At 31.8% G+C, this 19,616-nt stretch overlaps 2 protein-coding genes and 1 pseudogene across 2 annotated transcripts; 1 reads left to right on the top strand and 2 right to left on the bottom strand.

The window, feature by feature from the left end:
* Positions 1-1,154, bottom strand: LOC104715271 (KIN17-like protein pseudogene; annotated as a pseudogene).
* Positions 1,155-15,909: 14,755 nt separating this feature from the next.
* On the top strand, positions 15,910-17,957 carry LOC104710975 (high affinity nitrate transporter 2.6-like). Its single transcript, XM_010427638.2, has 2 exons — positions 15,910-16,869; positions 16,970-17,957. Exons 1-2 carry the CDS (start codon positions 16,027-16,029, stop codon positions 17,756-17,758), a joined length of 1,632 nt encoding a protein of 543 aa, XP_010425940.1. The 5' UTR covers positions 15,910-16,026; the 3' UTR covers positions 17,759-17,957.
* A 265-nt stretch (positions 17,958-18,222) lies between these two features.
* On the bottom strand, positions 18,223-19,604 carry LOC104710974 (uncharacterized). Its single transcript, XM_010427637.3, has 4 exons — positions 19,453-19,604; positions 18,795-18,967; positions 18,561-18,709; positions 18,223-18,479 (listed from the first exon to the last, which is right to left on the bottom strand). Exons 1-4 carry the CDS (start codon positions 19,502-19,504, stop codon positions 18,392-18,394), a joined length of 462 nt encoding a protein of 153 aa, XP_010425939.1. The 5' UTR covers positions 19,505-19,604; the 3' UTR covers positions 18,223-18,391.
* Positions 19,605-19,616: the final 12 nt, after the last annotated feature.

Here is a 19,616-nt window from a genome sequence, read left to right as displayed (position 1 = left end):
ATAATAAGAGTATGGATTCGGCCTATACAGTAAGAACAAATGGTTATCTTTTAATTGCGACAATAATTTTGATATGTACTTCAGTACTTGTCTAGCGTATCAAAGTAAACAATCATGGCTCGATTGCTCCACTTTTTGACCTGTTTGTCCAACCTCAACTAAGGCATCACAAAACCAAACTAAGCAAGTTTGCACATGTCCTCATAGTCAATGGACTTGATGACATTCTCGATCTGCACTTTAGCACAAAACTTGTCTCTATATCCAAATCCAACAACCTTGCATCCGAACCACGGTATGCCCCTTTCACTATCTTCACTATCCCTCCTATATGTGGAAGCACCGTCTCTAGTTCGCCTTGATCAACTCTCAGCACATTCTTAGAATTCCCCCGACATACCTATCAATCACTTTCTTCACACCACCTTTTTGCTTGTAGTACCCTTTCTTCATCACCTTCACAATGATTCCTTCGAACAACCAGTCATCTCTACGAGTCATCCTCTCCAAAGAGTCCCCGCTTCTCTTCCTCTTTCCCTCTCTCTCATTCTCTTCATCCTCAAACACGTTTTTCACTCTCTCTTTACCCGTAGCGACCTGTTTAACCCCTCCACCAAGAGCAAACCCAACCTTAATTCCACTCTTCAACTTCATTAATTCTTCATCCTTCTTCTTCTTCTCATCATCTTTACCACCTCCAGCATTAGATTTCTCAGCAGCTCTCTGAATCTTCTTCTCTTGTTTCTCCTCCTCAGCTAAATCACTCTTAACTCTCATGTTCTTTAACCTCTCCTTAAACATAGTCTCTGAGTCTCTATCAATATAAGTAATGAACCAACCTTTAGGAGTCTCTTCAACCTAATTACACTTACCCGTCTTTCCAAGATACTTGATGAACTCATTCAATGTGACCACTTCGTGGAATTCATATGAACACGAGAGAAACGGTGGCTCCGCCGCATCAGATCGAGAAACATCTGCTCGAATTCTTCAGAGTAACCATCGACGATACGAGTTGGATTCTGCCCAAAGACTTGCATCTGCCTCTGGTGAGATTCGCTCATACAATGACACTGAACCCGTTCTCGTCTCGGCATTGTTTCTAACACATCTGACAATACCATCGAAGCTTTTGAAGACCTTTGGCTTTTGAATTATCCTTCGGGGTTAGACGTTCTTTCTTACCCATCGATTCGTTCCAACAAAATTACCGTCTTTTGAGAATTGAAAATCAAGGGTTTCAAAAATACTCAAATTGATAAGCGAGAGCTAAATAAATTAGCCTAGAATGTCACTTTCTATTTTATATTTTCTTTTTAACATTTTTATTTTAGTACAATTCCTAAACAAAAATTTCCTTTTTCATACCTGTGTAAAGGGTAAAGCACAAATTAAAACAGTTTTCTTAATTTGCATGAAATAATATTAGAATCTATATAATAATAACAAACCGAATAAATGCGACCAACAATTGTGTTTTTTCAATCGTACCTTTTGGATATTTTCTGAAAAGTCGTGATGGATCATTAAAACGGTTATTTATGAAAACTTAAAACTATTCACTGTAAAGTTGTGTTAATTGGAACATTCATATCTTTTGAAATCTATATATATTTGTCTGTTTGAACTGTTTTTATTTTTTGCCATGACACAAAATCAACTAAAATTTCAATCTCAACGGTTTATTCATTTTTCTAAATTATTTTCTAGCATTCACTTCTTTTAAAAATCAAGAAATTCCTCTAATTATTGATTTAACAAAATATTTTTGGAATGATGAATCTATCTCGAATAAATGACACCAAAAGTTGTGTTTTTCAATCGTACTTTTTGGATAATTTTTCAAAAAAATCTGTAGAAAAATTAAATCGTGTGTTTTACACAAAGTTGCGATTGTTCATTGTAACAATTTTTTTGTAAAGTTGCAACTGTTCATTGTAGAGTTGTGTCTATTCGAATATATTTGTCTTTTTGAACTTTTTTTCTTTTTTTGCCATGACACAAAATAATATAAAATTTCAGTCTCAACGGTTTTTACAGCTCTCTAAATTATTCTCTAGCATTCATTCTTTTAAAAGTAAGAAATTCCTCCAATTCTTGATTTAACAAAAGATTTTTGGAATGATGAATCGAATTTACAACTTTTAGTTAGTTTTATATATGAAAAATTAATGAAAGTACCTATATATAGTAGCAATCCGAATAAATGCCACCAAAAGTTGTGTTTTTTCAATCGTAGTTTTTGGATAATTTTCCAAAAAAAATCTGTAGAAAATTAAAAGTTTGTGTTTTACACAAAGTTGCGACTGTTCATTGTAACAGTTTTTTTGTAAAGTTGCAACTGTTCATTGTAGAGTTGTGTCTATTCGAATATTCATATCTTTTTAAATCTATATATATTTGTCTGTTTGAACTGTTTTCATTTTTTTTGCCGTGACACCAAATAATATAAAATTTCAATCTCAACGGTTTTTACAGCTCTCTAAATTATTCTCTAGCATTCTATTTTTTAAAGTAAAGAGATTCCTCCAATTCTTGATTTAACAGAAGATTTTTGGAATGATTAATCTAATTTACTACTTTTAGTTAATTTTATACATAGAGTCTTTTTCCAAGAGTTAGATGGATTATATAATGAGCTTTTGGATTTGACTTTTGAATAAACAAATAAAAACATTTTTTCAAGAGTAATAAAGATATCTTCTATTTAAAAGCAGTTTATATGAGTTTGTAGGTATAATCAAGTGTAGACACAACAGTTGCGATTTTTCGTAGTACATTTTCGTAAAAAAATATTTTTATTTGTTTTTTCTTTTAATGCAAACGGTTGTATCTGTTCATTGTAGAGTTGTGTCTTTTCACTATATTTTATTTATATTTTTTCATCACTAACTTTTCGTTATAATAGGTGTGTCTATTTAAATAGTCATGCTTTTTGAACTCTCGTTATATTTGTCTCTTCATCACTAACTATAAAGTTCGTTGAAACAAATTTTCTATTTTATGTTGAGTCTAGATAATTGAATATATTCTATAATCCAACTAAAATTTTAGAAATAATTATAGCAATAGAGAAATTTTATACAACTTAATATTAAATTTACAGTTGTGTATATTTATCTCAAGTTTCTGTTAAAAAAATATTTTAATATTTTTTTTTTTTGGTCAAATAAAAAAAAAAATATATATTTTAATACTTAAAAGTAATAATAATAATCTGAATAAATGAAAACAACAGTTGCGACTTTTCGTAGTACTTTTTTGTAAAAAAATTGGTTTTATTTGTTCTTTTTAAAAAACTCAAACAGTTGTATTTGTTTATTGTAGAAGTTGTGTCTTTTCACTATATTTCATTCATATTTTTTCATCACAACTTTTTGTTCTAATAGGTGTCTATTTAAATAGTCATATCTTTTGAACTCTCTATATATTTGTCTCTTCATCAATAGCTAACAAATCATTGTTCGTTGAAACAAATTTTTCATTTTATGTTAAATCTAAATAATTTGAATATTATTTTTTTATTTTTTAATCTAGTATTCAATGTTATTCTATCATCTAACTAAAATTTTAGAAATGATTATAGTAATATAGAAATTTAATAAAACTCAATATAGAATTTACAGTTGCGTCTATTTATCGTAACTTTTTGTTAAAAAACTATTTTAATATTTAAAATTTATTTTATTTTGTTCTTAAGAGTTGTGTATTTTAATTTTATTTTTCCGTTGATACTGTTTTACTTATTATTAAATATATTTTTAATTATAGTTATTTAATAGAAAATTACATTATTCATTATAACCATTAGTTCAATATTTTCAGTAAGGATCACTTTGTCATAATAATTTTTTTAATTGTAGCTCTTTACCATAATTCTTCATAAAATTATCTTATATTTATAATACTTTAAACAATATGTTTTGCAAAATTGCGTCTATTCTACATATTAATTTTTATTATAAGTTTTCATTTTGATGATTGTGTTTTTATTAACAGTTTATGTATTCAATTATTCTAATACATTCAAATAATTTCATAGTGTATAATTTTAAATTTTAAATTTAAATTTTTTTTTTCTAAAATACTTTCCCCGCGACATCGTGGGGGTTCTAAGTCCTAGTGATAAGAATAACATATAAGCATTGATCCTCATAAGAATAACATATAAATAAATAAAAATTAATTACAATAACAAAGTTGAAGTAATGGTGATGTTTTTGACGAAATTATTTTGTTTAGTGAGAAAATATGACATAGTCTATTTGTTTATACTTTATACGCAGAAATGAGTATTTACTATTCTTTCTCTGTTAGGATTAATAGTTTATTCTATAGTTTTCATAATTTTGGTATTATATTAAATGTTATATTTTTCTTGTAATTATCTTTCTTGTTTTGAAATTCTGTTTATTATATATAAGACTAGAATTATCTTTTTATAATTCTTTCTCTGTTAGGATTAATAGTTTATTCTATAGTTTTCATAATTTTCGTATTATATTAAATGTTATATTTTCTTGTAATTATCTTTCTTGTTTTGAAATTCTGTTTATTATATATAAGACTAGAATTATCTTTTTATAGTTCTAATTTTTTTTTTGTTTATATATGTATAGTGTTATATTTTTCTTATAATGATCTTTTTATATATATATTTTTAAAAATTGTTTAAAGCAAAATTTTGTTTATGTACATATTAGATTTATCTTTTTCTATTTTTTAAAATTTAAAAATTGATTATTTTTAATTATCTTTTAATATTTTAAAAAAAACTAAAACTGTTTTCTTTTTTGTTTTACGCATAGCAAAATCTATAATTGATAAAATTTACATGTATCAAGTTCATGCGAGCTACTAGGTTTAAAAACTAATTTTTATATAATAAGATAGAAGCAATAAATTTTATATAATAAGATAGAAGCAATAAAAATAGAACAAAAAAATTAGTTAAAAGTCTGTATCAAAAAAATGTAACGATATGGTTAATGAAACAAAAATTAAAATCCTACAAAGGCAGTCTAAGAAGCAAGAAATTAATATTGTCTTCCCCTTTAAAACCGCAAACAATTTAAGAAGAAAATAATTAATTGAATTTGACTATTTCATGAAAATAAAAATTTATAAATGCAATAAATAATAAGATAATTTAAATGATAAAAATATGATTAATATTAAGATTCATGATTGATTAATTATGGGCCAGATTCATGATCGCACATTTGGCTCTTGAGGCTTGAGTTGCTCCTCCGGCGTTTATTTTAATTGTTACTTCAGATGGTGACTACCTTCGACTGTTACATAATCTTTATCTAGCTGGAATTTTACCACGGGATTCATGTATATCCCAAGAAAATAAATTATGGGAAATGAAGAATGCTTTGGACATTTTCTGCACAATGGTGGGACTAGATTCAGGGTTGTAAAGATTCCCCTAAAATCAATCATGTTGATTATGGGCTACTTACCTTATGAGATTCAAAAATCGAAAGGTAATTTTGATATTCAAGACTCTAGATAAGGTTTAGAGTTTATCACTCTAGCACTATGTCGTTATTTCTCTATTACTCTTCCAATTTAAGTGTTTATTCTTCTCCATGATTTAGTTTTTCTACTATGTTATGTTTTACTTCTCCAATTTTTGAAGTGTCAAAATTGTTGAAGTAATATGTCTTCAATGTTTAACATCAAAACTTAGCCTATGCCTACATCTCACAAATTAGAGATTATAATCCTAGAGTATCGTGTTTAGAGAGTACACGAAAGCGAGGTTGGAATCTATAGCAGTTTTTGGAATCTATAAGGTTGCAATAAACTTCTCTATAATTTTTGTTTGTTCTTGAATCATACCATTAATAATAGAAAATATTTTATCAATATAAAAATAATAGCTGATTGAATAAAGATGATTTAATTTAAAAGAAGAGGAAGGATACTTTGAGAAGTGTTGGATCAGTGGATGAGGAATGGATAAGGTCAGATTACGAGTACAATGGTTCGTGAAAGGAAGACAAGGGTTACATACTGGAAAAGAACCACAATTAAAAACGAGGCTACAAAGCCCAACAAAGACTAACAGATACACTATAAAAGCTCTCCATCTTTTCCTCAGGATAGTGAATTAACTAAATCTTTTGAACTTGGGAGTAAAGTATCAATTACAAAATCGTAGTAGCCGCCTCAGATAAAACATACTAACACATTCACTTGGTATACAGGCTATTGGGAAATATGGTTCAAAATGATCATAGATGACCAGATTTTGGCTAACCAGACTGATCCAGTTCTCTTGAGTGCCCCATGACCTCTTAGTAGAATTAGGAGTTAACGTTTCTAATCAGCTAAGATATAAAGTTCAATCAATTAATTTCTATTTGTTTGGTCTTTTTACCCATTATTGTATTGTCAGCGTATACCGTATTTAACATAACAAGTTAATTAGCAAATAGACGAAGCGTTGGTAATACTATTGTTCTACATATACTTTTATACGTAAAGTTGAACATATGAGCGATTAGAAAAGCAGAGAAATAGCGTCAGCTTGAGACCGGAAGAGATCGATATTACAACTACTTGGTTTTTGAAAAGTAGGAGATGATAATGATGAATGATCTGTACGGTCTACTGGATAAATAAAGTAAGGATCGGTAGATATGACTATATATAATAGGACCAAGTGGTTATCTTATTATTGTATTGATAATTTGATATGTACTTACTTGTCCCGCTTATCTTACGCGTTTCGAAGTCAACGAACGTGCTTTGATTGATCCACTTATCGCGTTGTCCGTATAAACTCCTTTGTTTATTAAAGCCACGGTGCCCGCATAAAGGTTTTATATAATTGAGTCAGAAGAGGAAAAAAAGAAAGGTTTTTTACTTAGTTTGGATCTTGCTTTTGTTATGTATAATGCTTTAGAAAATTGGGGAGAAACAATGAACTTCTTTCTGAATCGACCAAAGGTCAAAATACAGATTTTCGTTGTTGAAGTGTCAAAATACATAAATGTATTGCTCAATAATTGTTTTTTGAAAAAAAAAACATTATTAGTTATACACATATAGCTAAGAACAAAAAAGTTTAAAAGTTAGAGAAAAGACAGCTATGATCTTTTCTTTTGTTCAATAGCTATCACAATTTTACTATAACTTAAAAGTCTTAAACTATATTTTGTGCCGAAAATAGTTGATGTACGTGATTGACGGTGACGCTATGGAAGCCAGTCGATCGACGGAAAGATTTCTAGAGATATTTTGAATATCAGACACGATTCTTTGGTAAAATGTATCGATCAAATGTACATAAATGTTATAATAACGGTTAGATAGATAATATAGTACAACTACAAGTTGTCTACTCCATTTAAGTCATAAGTAACCAAGTTTATATTTGTATTATACTAGTAATCTCCAGTGTGTTTGTAATATATGCATACGACATAGCAACAACGACTGAAAATTAATAACTCACATAACGCGACAAAGTAAGCAAGTGGGTGTTATTGTAAACTAGTAATTAGTTTCGATATGTATCATGGCAAGTATTTTTCACTTTGACAATTAGTAAATGACTAATGTTTGTTGATAAAAGGAAACCCATAAATGTTTAATAAGTTTTTGGTGATTTTATTTATACTTTAGAAGGAAAAATTTCTAGAAAGAAATTGGTAAATTATATCTTTTTTTTTCTTTGTCATAAAAGGTTTTTAGTGAAGACCTTCAGAGGTTTTAAGGGAGATATTTAAGGAAAAAGTAAGAAAAAAATAAATCAGAAAGAAGAAAAAGACGGTATGGATGACATGAACAGATCATACGTACCTCTCACCATTCTGTTATTGAGTTTTTTTCATTTTGACAATTAGTAAACGACTAATGTTTGTTGAAAAGAGGAAACCCATAAATTATTAGTAATTTGTTGGTGAATTATTAGTAATTTGTTGGTGAATTTATTTATACTTTAGAAGGAAAAATGTCTTTTTAGAAAGAAATTGGTAAATTATACTATCTTTTTTTTTTCTTTTTTTTTTCTTTTTTTTCCTTGTTATAAAAGGTTTTTAGTTAAAAGCAAGTAAACCATTACAATTGTAATTCCGACAAAATTCCGACGAACTTTTGTCATCGGAAAATTCTTCCAAATCCGACGAAGCAAGTTATGCCATTTATTAACAAGAGCTTAATCTAGTCATTTAAAACCTAACAAACATGGTCGAGTAAGAGAAAGACTTTAATGTATATTCTCTAGGGACGTTACTAGTTGAAAAGTCCACGACCTATTCTACACGTTTTCCTCGCCCTCCAACTGTAATCTATTGGTCTTGGATTGTTTGGGTTAGTTTTAGAGGCCTTTCCACACGGGACCTCGAGCCAAATCCTTTCTTGCCATGCATGGTTTCTGGATCCAAAGATGACTCTCTTATCCATATTCTATTAATTTAGCACCCTCATCATCTACTTTTTCATTCTCCACTATGCACACATGAAACTTATCTGACACATGTTTGAGAGCTTCCAAAGAAAAGAAACTAAGAAGGTTAAGAATCACTTACCACAAGGACATCATGTAAAGTTTGTACAATGGTAGCAACATTTTCATCCTTTACGAATGCAAAATATATTAGAGCAGACTCTTCAACGAATAAGAGAGTAGTTTCGGATGAGACATCAGTTTCTATTTGGAGCATTTTTTGTGAAAGCTAGTGTGACGAGTTGAGTAAGAGACTCAGTGATAAGAATATTGTGAACCTCGTATAATCGGCTCAGTTGTAGAGGGAACTAATAGGAGATAAGATGCAGGTTTTACAATATCTTGGGTGAGGATCGATAATTGATTCTGAGCTTAGGTGTTCTATAGGAAGAGCTGGCGGTACACATGCATGTTTGATGTTTCCATTCCATTGTTCAGTATTTTCGAGATATTCACCAAACATTTAGTGCGTTAGTACCTCTTGGTAAATTAGATTGTATATGAATATGAATATATTCATATATATATATATATATATATATATATATATGTAATTTGTTTTTTTTGGGCAAAAACATATGTATATATGTACGTGTTTACATATTTTTGTCATATATCTGAACTCTAGCGACTAGCGATTGTTATCATATTCTTTCATTGTAAGAAACGTTTGGTATCGACGTACGTAGATGCATGCAATTCTAGAGCTGCGCTTGACTGAACCCTTTTCATTATGTTTGTTATTTTTTTGTTTGGTTAAATGTTAATTGCACACTCTTTTCATTCTTAGTTATTAAATGCTTTCAGTTATTTTTGTGTTCGAAACTTTTTAGGTGTAATTATTTAGATCTTCAGTTCTTTTTAAATAACTAATAAATTATGGATTTAGATCTGTACGTCTTCTTAGATCAAGAATCGAAACATTTTATATAAATTTCTCTCAAATGTCATTCGATGATCTGTAAGCTTTGCCTAAGAATCTTTATCAGTCGAGCTAACACTTAAGTAATTTTCAGTTTACCTCTTACAATTTGTTTAATTTGCATAAGTTATGGGAAGAAAGTAAATAATGTGAGTAGTAGACCGGTAGTATTAAACTACCATGGTAAGATTAATTTTAGATATGTGTAAAACCGCAAACATATGATATGAGTAGTAAAATTGATTAATAAATTAGTTGAGTATCATCCAATTAAGACACGTACATGTGAGTGCTTTAATTGTGATTTGTGACCCATATGCCAAATTGCCATACAAAATTAAAATGTACGTAGTCACTAAATAATTCCAATTGTTGTACTCCTATATACAGTAAAACCGCTGAGCAAAATTAAATTTTACACTTTTAAAGGAGTTAGTTATTAATTAATGGCGAAACACGTACTGTTGATATTCTTTCTGTCCCATTTTAAAAGATAATCCGATTATCATAATCGTGTTGTATATTTTTGCATAGATTTCATTTTATTTTCTGATTTTTCTAAACGCAATCATCATTTACTATCTCATTCAACCAATGATTCAACCAATGAGAGAAGATTAGAAAAACTAATGAATTTATACTGAAAATATTATATAATTTTACACATTTCGTTATCTTTTCTTTTTCTTGGACAAACAGATGTTACCATTCATTAGGGAAAGAGTAACATACAAAGTAGGGAAGAGGGCATAACAAAGCAATCCTCAAAGTTTAAGACAACAAAGCAGTAAAGATAGATAAGCGCAAAAGATATTAGGGGCTTGAGAGCTATGGACCAAAAACTATCTAAAATATCACTTTATATATGATACGAGAAAAATATTATTGTAACACTTTGGCCATCACTTTGCTTAGTGGGTCATCCTATGTCTCGGTTCATTAGTCCCACTTGTTTAGTGAGCCTCACGTCTATTTTCGGTCCGTGGACTCATCCATATCCGACGGCTGGTTTGCTATGTATGGAAGGTTTTAATAACTTGTTTAATGTCCTACAAATCATTATATAATATTTTTATGTGTTTTGTCCTCACTTGCACAGTTATAACAATCACTTCCTGGAAGTTCATCCATTGTAAAGCTACTCCAGCTCAAGCACGTTTAACTCTGCAGTTTTCTCAAGACCCTTAACCCAAAAGATAAATGCACTTTGGTGTTTTAGGTGGTCAAATCAATTCTTTTAAACCTCTCTGCAAGCTTGGGTGTCATAATTCACTCCCACTAAAAGATCGCAACGTCCTTGTTGTGCACCAAGATTTTCACCTCCGACGGTGCTAGCCCTCTCGACTCCACACTCGTCTAGGTTTGGTTCTGATACCACTTGTAACGCTCCGACCTTCACTTTGTTTAATGGCCCCATGTCCATTCCTACCCCATGGGCCCACTTTGTTTAGTGGTCCACACGTTCATTTTCGGTCCGTGTGTCCATCTATATCTGATGGCTGGTTTGCTATGTTTGGAAGGCTTTAAAAACTTGTTTACCATCCCTACAAATTACCACACGATATTTTCTTGTGTTTTGTTCTCACTCGCACAATTCTGACAATCATTTTATAGAAGGTCACCTATCCTGAAACTATACTTCAGCTCAAATACACTTAACTTTTGAGTTCTCTTAGAATCTTTAACCAAAAAAATAATTGCACTTTGGTAATATAGATTATCAAATCAATTCTTTTAAATATCTATACGGTTGGGTATCACAATTAGTATGTTGACGATAATCATGTTTGTTTCGTAATGGAAAATTACTACCGTAGTAAACATGTGTTAAGTTAGTATTTTAATGTATTATTCAACTTATGGATTTGCGTAAGAATTTTAAAGTACACGATGGTTAATTACTACCATACAGAAACGACACTATATATAATCTATCACATAGTTTGCTTATATATGTATAGTAATTTTTTTTGTCGTACGGTATACCATTCGTCAACCATACAATATCTCACGTCACTAGAGATAAATTCGAAAGTTGGGTATAAAATGACAATTGATTTTGAAACATAAATCTACAACATTCCACTTTTTATGTCATCATATACAATAGCAGCATAATTTAAGCTTTATTGACTTTAAATTAGCGTGTGATTAGTTTAGACCTCCATGACCCATGATGGACCAACAAACTTGAATACAAACAATTACTAATCACGTATTCTTCAGTATGTTAAACTAAGCAAGTCGTACTCGTACGTTAAGAATGGACTAAAAAATCATTGCAATATATATATATATATTGAAACTGATCATTGCGCTATATTTTGCGATATGATAATTTTCAGTTTTAGAATATGTTTTTTTTTTTTGCTCAATGATATGTTGTTGGATTAGTTAACATAGCAGCAAACTCATTTCCACATACTTTGCAATTTACCAACAAAAAGTGGTGAAAGAGGTTGTAATATTTCTAACTAAACAATATGTTTTGATACGTCTTCAAATAAAATGAACTCTTTCCGTAGACATAAGTACAGAGTTATAGCTGGCAAGAAGAAGAAGAGACGTAAATGAGATGTGTACTAATATTTCAGATGTGTTGAATGATGAGGATCATAGTCAGAGGCCCGTACATCTTCCACGCCATGTCCCCATCAGCACGAATATAAAAGGTTGTGATCTGTACGGTATTAAATAGTAGTCGTAAAGGACGACTTTTTTGTATATTATAAGTCAAATAAACTATCATAATGTTGTAAAAGTACGCCTATCAGAGAAACCACGATAAGCATCAACAACTTTTGAACAACCCCACGTTGACAATTACGTGAAACTTGCCGTAATCCAAGCGGCGCCTTTGAAAATAAATTCTATTGGAATATTTACAAAATTGACCCACCTCGATTATAATTTACTTCTCAAGCATCAAAATATTTAACCCTCATAGTTTGGTTTCGTAAACTAGATGAGGCATAGTACTTTGTTGTTCTCTCTTACTGTTGTGACCGACCCATTGGATATTTTAGCATTAGACGACATGCATACAGCATATATGTATGTAAACCGTCATCAGTTCTTGAGTGATACTAACAAACAAGTAACCTAAAAAATTATTTAGGTGATGCATAGTTATGGAATTACCAGTTTGCTAATTTTCAATATAAGTTATGAAAATGTTTGTTACTATTTTACATATATAAAAATTGTCTAAAAATCACAAACCATATGTAATTAAATATAATGTTAGACAAAAAGAAATTAATAACACATGAGAACTAGTGAAAATTACTAAATCTAAACAACATTATTTTTAAGTTATATCTTAAATTGCTATATTTTCAGAAATTTGATTTAAAATATATATACAATTGTCAAAAAAAGTATATATCACACTTGAAATATGTATCTAGCTAGGTTTATAGGATCAGCTGTGTTAACTTTTCACACTCCATAAAAATGTCTCCGTAATTAATGTTACAATGACAATTAAAGATCTCGCTGAGAAGTGAAAACAAAATGTTCTTTGACATACGATCGAGCTACCGTTGTTTAATTTGTTTCTATTCAATTATGTTTGAAGCACATTAACAAATATGATAAAATGTAAGACCCTTTTTGTGCAATAATGTTTTGACATCGATGGAGTGTACTTCAATAGCAAATTGCCAAGTTGCAACTACTTTTATGTAAATTCTTAAACTCTAAACAAGTCAACGACCATCGGTAATAAAAAGAAAAAAGAAAAAAAAAAATCTTCTTTGTACGTACCTATGAAGATGTTAAGAGGTTTTTTTTGTTTGACCTCCCCACATTATTGGAATTTTCTTCTTGTTCTTTACCTATAAAGTTTGGACCTTTTACCCTTGCCTACGTTTGTGAAATGGAAAAAAAAAATCCAAGAAAGAAAAAGCAATTTCCCGTCATAATCACAATTTTTGGTAGTCAACCATTCAAACACGAACATATATTGTCAGATTTGTTTTTTGAACAACAAGTAAAGTGTAATTCTTTCAAGAAAGATCAATTTTTTGGTTACTCTTTATTTTAAAATATATTTTGTTTTCACATGGAGAATGACGAAACCGATTGTATAACTTGTAGTGATAAATTTTGTGATGATGCCTTAGGTTCTCAGGCGCCGTTGTGGATCTCCAATCGTGAAATTTATCATAGTGAAGGTTACTAGTTGCTGACAAAAGGAAGTACAAATCATTAAAACTACAAATAATTAAAAATGTAACTTTAATTACAAGTAAATTAATAGAAAAGTAAACTTGAGTAATGGTTTCTCGAAACTTCTAACATGATATTTTTGTAGATTAAATATAGATTTTTTGTTGTTTTCTAATGACCTAACTTAAATACTTAAGAGTTGTATTTAGTACTATATCCTTGGCATTAAAGAAACATAGAGATTGTTTGAGATAGTTCGGAGATTGAGGAAGATGTTAGAAAGTCAACTTATCGTTATCGTTCCATATATGAATAGTGATCAGCATATGCGAAATATTATGGCATGTTTATAGGAAGATCAGTTTAGGGTGTTTTTAAAGTATAAATATTGTAAAAATAATGTAAGATCAGTGGTTAAGAACTTTTGTTAAAAAGTTAGTTATTGGAAGAACATGTTTAAGATTTTAATATTTAATAATATAATATTCTTATAGAAATTTAAGAATGTTTAATAAATACATAGATTAATGTTTAATAAAAAATTTAAGAATGTTTAATACTATTTAATAATATAATGTTTATTAATATTCTTAAACATATTACAATTATAAAAATTTATAAAATAACATTTTAATTGCAAACTTATAAAATATTTACTAAAATTTAAAATACAATGCCATATTTTTATAAAACAAAAAAAACATTATAAATAAATTTTTTTTTAAAAAACAAACAAACATATTACTTAATTAATTAAACAAGACAAACGTTTTATTTAATTAATACATAGATTAATGTCTAAATTTATTCCATATATTCTCAACCAATCCGAGAGAGACACGTCACACAAGATCAGACTCAAGAACAGTTCTAAAATAAGATCAATGAGCATGATCTTAAGTCCACTATTCAATTATTTTCATTTTTAAAGGGCCTAAGAACACCCCATTTGATCTCCCTATAAACATGGCCTTCTCTGCCAACAATTCATATAGACTAAACTATATTATTGTGAAATATCTTGTATTTTTTCAACTTATTTACGTTGGTCTAGTACTCTAGTGTATTGGAAATATCAATCAACCTTCAACCTACGGATAACACAATTATACCCAAAGTACCTTAGATTTGTTATTGTAATTATTAGAAAAATCTGACTAAGCTCACAATCTCATCTAGAGAAGGTTTCGGTAACATGAACACCAAACACATGCAAGAAGTTGAGATACTAGCAGTTACTGACTTGATTAATCGAAGAAAAAGAGATTTTTGTTGGACAAAGCTAAGAACCAGCCTTTCCTTTTGTCTATAAAATGGTCATAATCAGTTCGGGACATGTTTATGTTGCAAGTAGCAACCCAAAATGTCGATTTAAAAGGTCATAATCAGTCGGAGACATGTTTTTTTGTACATGTTTTCTTTTTTTCCCCCGTCCTGTTCACAAACTTTCTATCGAGCATTAAGGTTATGCAATGAGATTATTATTATTTTAATTAATTGGCTAACTGAAAGCAAAAGATTTCGTAAATTGGATAAAAACTCTATACAGCTTAGCTTGCGAAACATATTTAAAAAAAAAAATCCAAAACCTTATTTAACAAATGTTTTTTTATTCATACCAAATTAAATTGGTGAGTCGACCACATGGGACGATGCACAAAAGACAAACTAGTTATGTTAAAAAAGAATTCAACAAACGAACCGTACGGTCTCGGTGGCCTTTAGTTAACGTCAAGTGTCACATATTTGAATCTCTATTCTCTAATCACCATTAATAAATTCTTGTAAGTAAACTAATATAACCATATACGTCTATAATTAATATAATCAGCTGGAAACCTGCATGCATTACATGGTTGTACATTAGCTACACAATAGACAATACGCAGCCGGCGGTGAAAATGACACGTTGTGTTCTTCTTATTGTTATTTGACTCATACGTTATATATTAGTATACATTAGATATTTATACATTCAACGGTGGTTATATAAATATAATGTTCTGACTTGATAGGGATATGGTGCAAGTAATTATGTAACGTATTGACAAATTTAACAAAACTGATAAACAAATAATGAAAAAAGAACAAAATTATAATTAAAGAGGCACGTAAATTGCATTATGCAGATGCCTTTACCGTGTGAACTACATGAAAATTTTCTGAAGCCATACATGTACACTTAATATAAGTTCTGATCATTATAATAAAACTCATTAATTAATACAATTCACTTTTTTTTTGTAGTATTATTCAAATGTTATCATTGGACCCACCTAACCATACCCACCATGTCCCAGAGATCTCTCTCTTCCTCTATATATACTTATCCAACTTCTCTTCTCCAACTTACACCAACAACAAGAAAACACAACAAAGGGAACAAAGAAGAAGAAGAACAAAACCTTCTTCATCGTTTTAAAGTCTTTCTCTTAGTTTCTCCCATTTTCTTTGAACTAAAAGATCAATGGCTCACAACCATTCTAACGAAGGCGGCTCTATTGGAAGCTCCTTGCATGGAGTCACAGGAAAGGAGCAAGTCTTCTCCTTCTCCGTACACGACGAAAGTGGTCCTTCCTCTCAAGCCGTCAGATCAGACGATACAACGGCTAAGTTCGCTCTACCAGTGGACTCAGAGCATAGGGCAAAAGTGTTTAAACCATTATCATTCGCCAAACCACACATGAGAGCCTTTCATTTAGGATGGATCTCTTTCTTCACTTGTTTCATCTCCACCTTCGCAGCTGCACCTCTGGTCCCTGTCATCCGTGACAACCTCGACCTGACCAAAACCGATATCGGAAATGCTGGAGTTGCATCTGTTTCCGGCGCCATTTTCTCAAGACTCGCTATGGGAGCCGTATGTGACCTTCTCGGAGCACGTTACGGCACTGCCTTCTCTCTTATGCTCACGGCTCCAGCTGTTTTCTCCATGTCGTTTGTAGCTGATGCCGGAAGCTACTTAGCCGTGCGGTTCATGATTGGTTTTTGCTTAGCGACGTTTGTGTCATGCCAATACTGGACAAGTGTTATGTTCACGGGAAAGATTATCGGACTCGTTAACGGTTGTGCCGGAGGGTGGGGAGACATGGGAGGTGGCGTGACTCAGCTACTCATGCCAATGGTCTTCCACGTCATCAAACTCACCGGAGCCACTCCCTTCACCGCATGGAGGTTCGCCTTCTTTATCCCGGGCGTACTTCAGATCATTATGGGCATTCTCGTCCTCACTCTCGGCCAAGATCTCCCTGATGGTAACCTTAGTACCCTCCAAAAGAGTGGTCAAGTTTCCAAAGACAAATTCTCCAAGGTAATTATTACCAAAACATTCAACATATGCATGTTCAATATTTGATGTAACAGTACGCATGTGATTCTAATTCCATTTTTTTTTTGTAATTTTTTTATAGGTCTTCTGGTTCGCTGTGAGGAACTATAGAACATGGATCTTATTCGTGCTCTATGGATTTTCTATGGGAGTTGAATTAACGATCAACAACGTTATATCCGGATACTTCTACGACAGGTTTAACCTTACACTTCACACCGCCGGTATTATAGCAGCTAGCTTTGGTATGGCAAACTTCTTCGCACGTCCTTTTGGTGGCTACGCCTCGGATGTAGCTGCACGTCTCTTCGGCATGAGGGGTCGTTTATGGATCTTGTGGATCTTACAAACTGTTGGAGCTCTCTTTTGCATCTGGCTCGGTCGTGCTAGTTCACTCCCTATAGCTATCTTAGCCATGATGCTCTTTTCCATCGGCACACAAGCCGCTTGTGGAGCTCTCTTTGGTGTTGCACCTTTTGTTTCCCGTCGTTCTCTTGGTCTCATCTCAGGATTAACCGGTGCTGGAGGAAACTTTGGGTCGGGAGTAACTCAACTTCTTTTCTTCTCGTCATCGAGGTTTAGTACAGCTGAAGGACTATCGTTGATGGGTGTTATGGCTGTCGTGTGTTCCCTTCCGGTTGCGTTTATACATTTCCCACAGTGGGGAAGCATGTTCTTGAGGCCATCGCAAGACGGAGAGAAGTCAAAAGAAGAGCATTACTATGGAGCTGAATGGACAGAGGAAGAGAAGAGCTTAGGTCTACATGAGGGAAGCATTAAGTTTGCTGAAAACAGTCGCTCAGAGAGAGGCCGCAAGGCGATGTTGGCTGATGATCCAACACCGGAGACTGGATCGCCGGGTCATGTCTAGTGAAGGATTTAGTCACATTACATCTTTTCTCCATATATAAATAACCCTCAAAGCTAGCTTTATGTTTTCTTGTTATATATTCCTCTTATGAGAGATGTACCGAGTAAGATCCTGACTTGATAAGTGAGGTTCAGTGAGCCCGGTGCTCGTGATGTACAATGTCGTTTTGATAAAAGGCTTAAGCATCAGTTTTTTTCTCTCTGTTTTATGGACAAGCTGAGTCTTTAAAAGTCTTCCAAAATCAAACTTTTAATTAAAAGTATCGATCAAGTATTGAAAAAGAGACTAGTAGTGTTTTAGGCGCAACTAGTCATACCTTAAAAGAGCCTTTTCTTCCTTGGAGAGACGTCACAGAGATATAAAGAAAGACCAGAGAAGAAGCAATTGACTTTAGTAATCTTTACAACTCAGAAACAGATCGCGTTAAGAGAATCTGGAAAGAGTAAGAAAGAACTAAACAAGTATGACGCAAAAAGATTGCAAATGTACAACTTAAGTTTGATGAGAGTTTTCAAACATTACAGAATCTGTCATATATTAAACAACACAAGAAAGCTATGCTAAACCTTTTTGAATTGTGTTTCCCGAAGAAAAGAGTTTAACGTACTTGTGTACTCTACTCAGCGTAAGGCGCTAGATGCTCATCTTTCCACTCCCACCACATACTAGGCAAGACCGCGTTGAAGAACATTTAGTGCAGTAGCTCCATTTCTTGGGAAGCCTAAAAATGTGTTTTCTTGACAATCAATAAATGGAAATCGATGAGCTGAAGGGAAGAACAATGAGGGGTGTAAATTATTACCCAGCTGTATATCGTGTGGCCATATTTGTTGCGGTGAGTCTTGCTTTCTCAGCACTTGCATCTGATAGTTTTTTTAGAACAAATCCTTCACCTTTGCATTCAGGACAGATTCCTGAACCGAGACAAGCTTCACATTCTTTCATAGTAGCCTGCAAATTCATTTAACAGAGATAAACCAAACAATAAGGATCCTCAACATATTATGTTCAAGGATCATATATACTAAAAAACTACTTCGGCTTCTTCGGCGGCTTTAGAACTTCTGCGAGCAAGGATAGTGGCTGCGGTACCAACAACCGTGGCTGCAATCGCTATAGAAACAGCTGTTTCAGCTAAAGCAGGAACCACTGTTGATGATCTCTTAGCTTTATTCAAATCAACGTTTACGAACCTTACATCCTTAACACCTACCAAAAACATTAACAATGTAAAGTCAGTGGCTCTATGAATATACATACCAACTCAGATGCTTGTAAACAAAACCTTAAAAAAAAGTGAAATGGTCAAAGGCTAAAAAACTAATATGAATCATACAGTAGTGTTTAGTAATGAATCCAAAAAATTTAAACCATGAAACTTAATTAATTCGTTATACAATTTAACCATAACTCCACCATGATCACACAAATATCAATCAGAGCACACTCTAAACAACCAAAGCTTGAACTGACTCAAAGCTCCATTCTTACTTCAGAAACTAAGAAGATCAAACAAATTTAAGACTCAAAATTAAACTCGATTGTTAGAAATGATCTAACTCGACTCGTCATCATCAGAAATATCAAAGAATTGGTCAAAACCCAATCCAAATTTCACAGGAATTTGCGTCAAATCCTCTCTAGAAGAAGAAGAAACAAAAGGAAATCTAAAATTGGGGTTTTATTCAGCTTACTTGAGACTGAAGAAGGGAATGAAAAAGATTGAAACTTGAGACTGAGCTCCATCACTAAGTCACAACGACAGAGAGAATTATCATCTCTCTCATCTCGTTACTTCGTTACCTGTGTTATCTTCACAAAGTCTCACTCAACGGGATAAAAAAAAAAAAAAATTTGA

Source organism: Camelina sativa, chromosome 9 (genome assembly GCF_030686135.1).
Source record: "Camelina sativa cultivar CO46 ecotype springtype chromosome 9, ASM3068613v1".
NCBI classification, from domain to species: Eukaryota; Viridiplantae; Streptophyta; class Magnoliopsida; order Brassicales; family Brassicaceae; genus Camelina; species Camelina sativa.
Note: the sequence above shows the minus strand (reverse complement) of the source record. Positions and strands in the feature narration are given on the sequence as shown.

Coding starts and splice junctions, on each gene's coding strand:
- LOC104710975 (XM_010427638.2), top strand. CDS start 16,027: ATGGCTCACAACCATTCTAACGAAGGCGGCTCTATTGGAAGCTCCTTG. Junction 16,870..16,969: donor CCAAAGACAAATTCTCCAAG/GTAATTATTACC, acceptor ATTTTTTTATAG/GTCTTCTGGTTCGCTGTGAG.
- LOC104710974 (XM_010427637.3), bottom strand. CDS start 19,504: ATGGAGCTCAGTCTCAAGTTTCAATCTTTTTCATTCCCTTCTTCAGTC. Junction 18,968..19,452: donor ATTCCCTTCTTCAGTCTCAA/GTAAGCTGAATA, acceptor TGTTTTTGGTAG/GTGTTAAGGATGTAAGGTTC. Junction 18,710..18,794: donor AAGCCGCCGAAGAAGCCGAA/GTAGTTTTTTAG, acceptor ATGAATTTGCAG/GCTACTATGAAAGAATGTGA.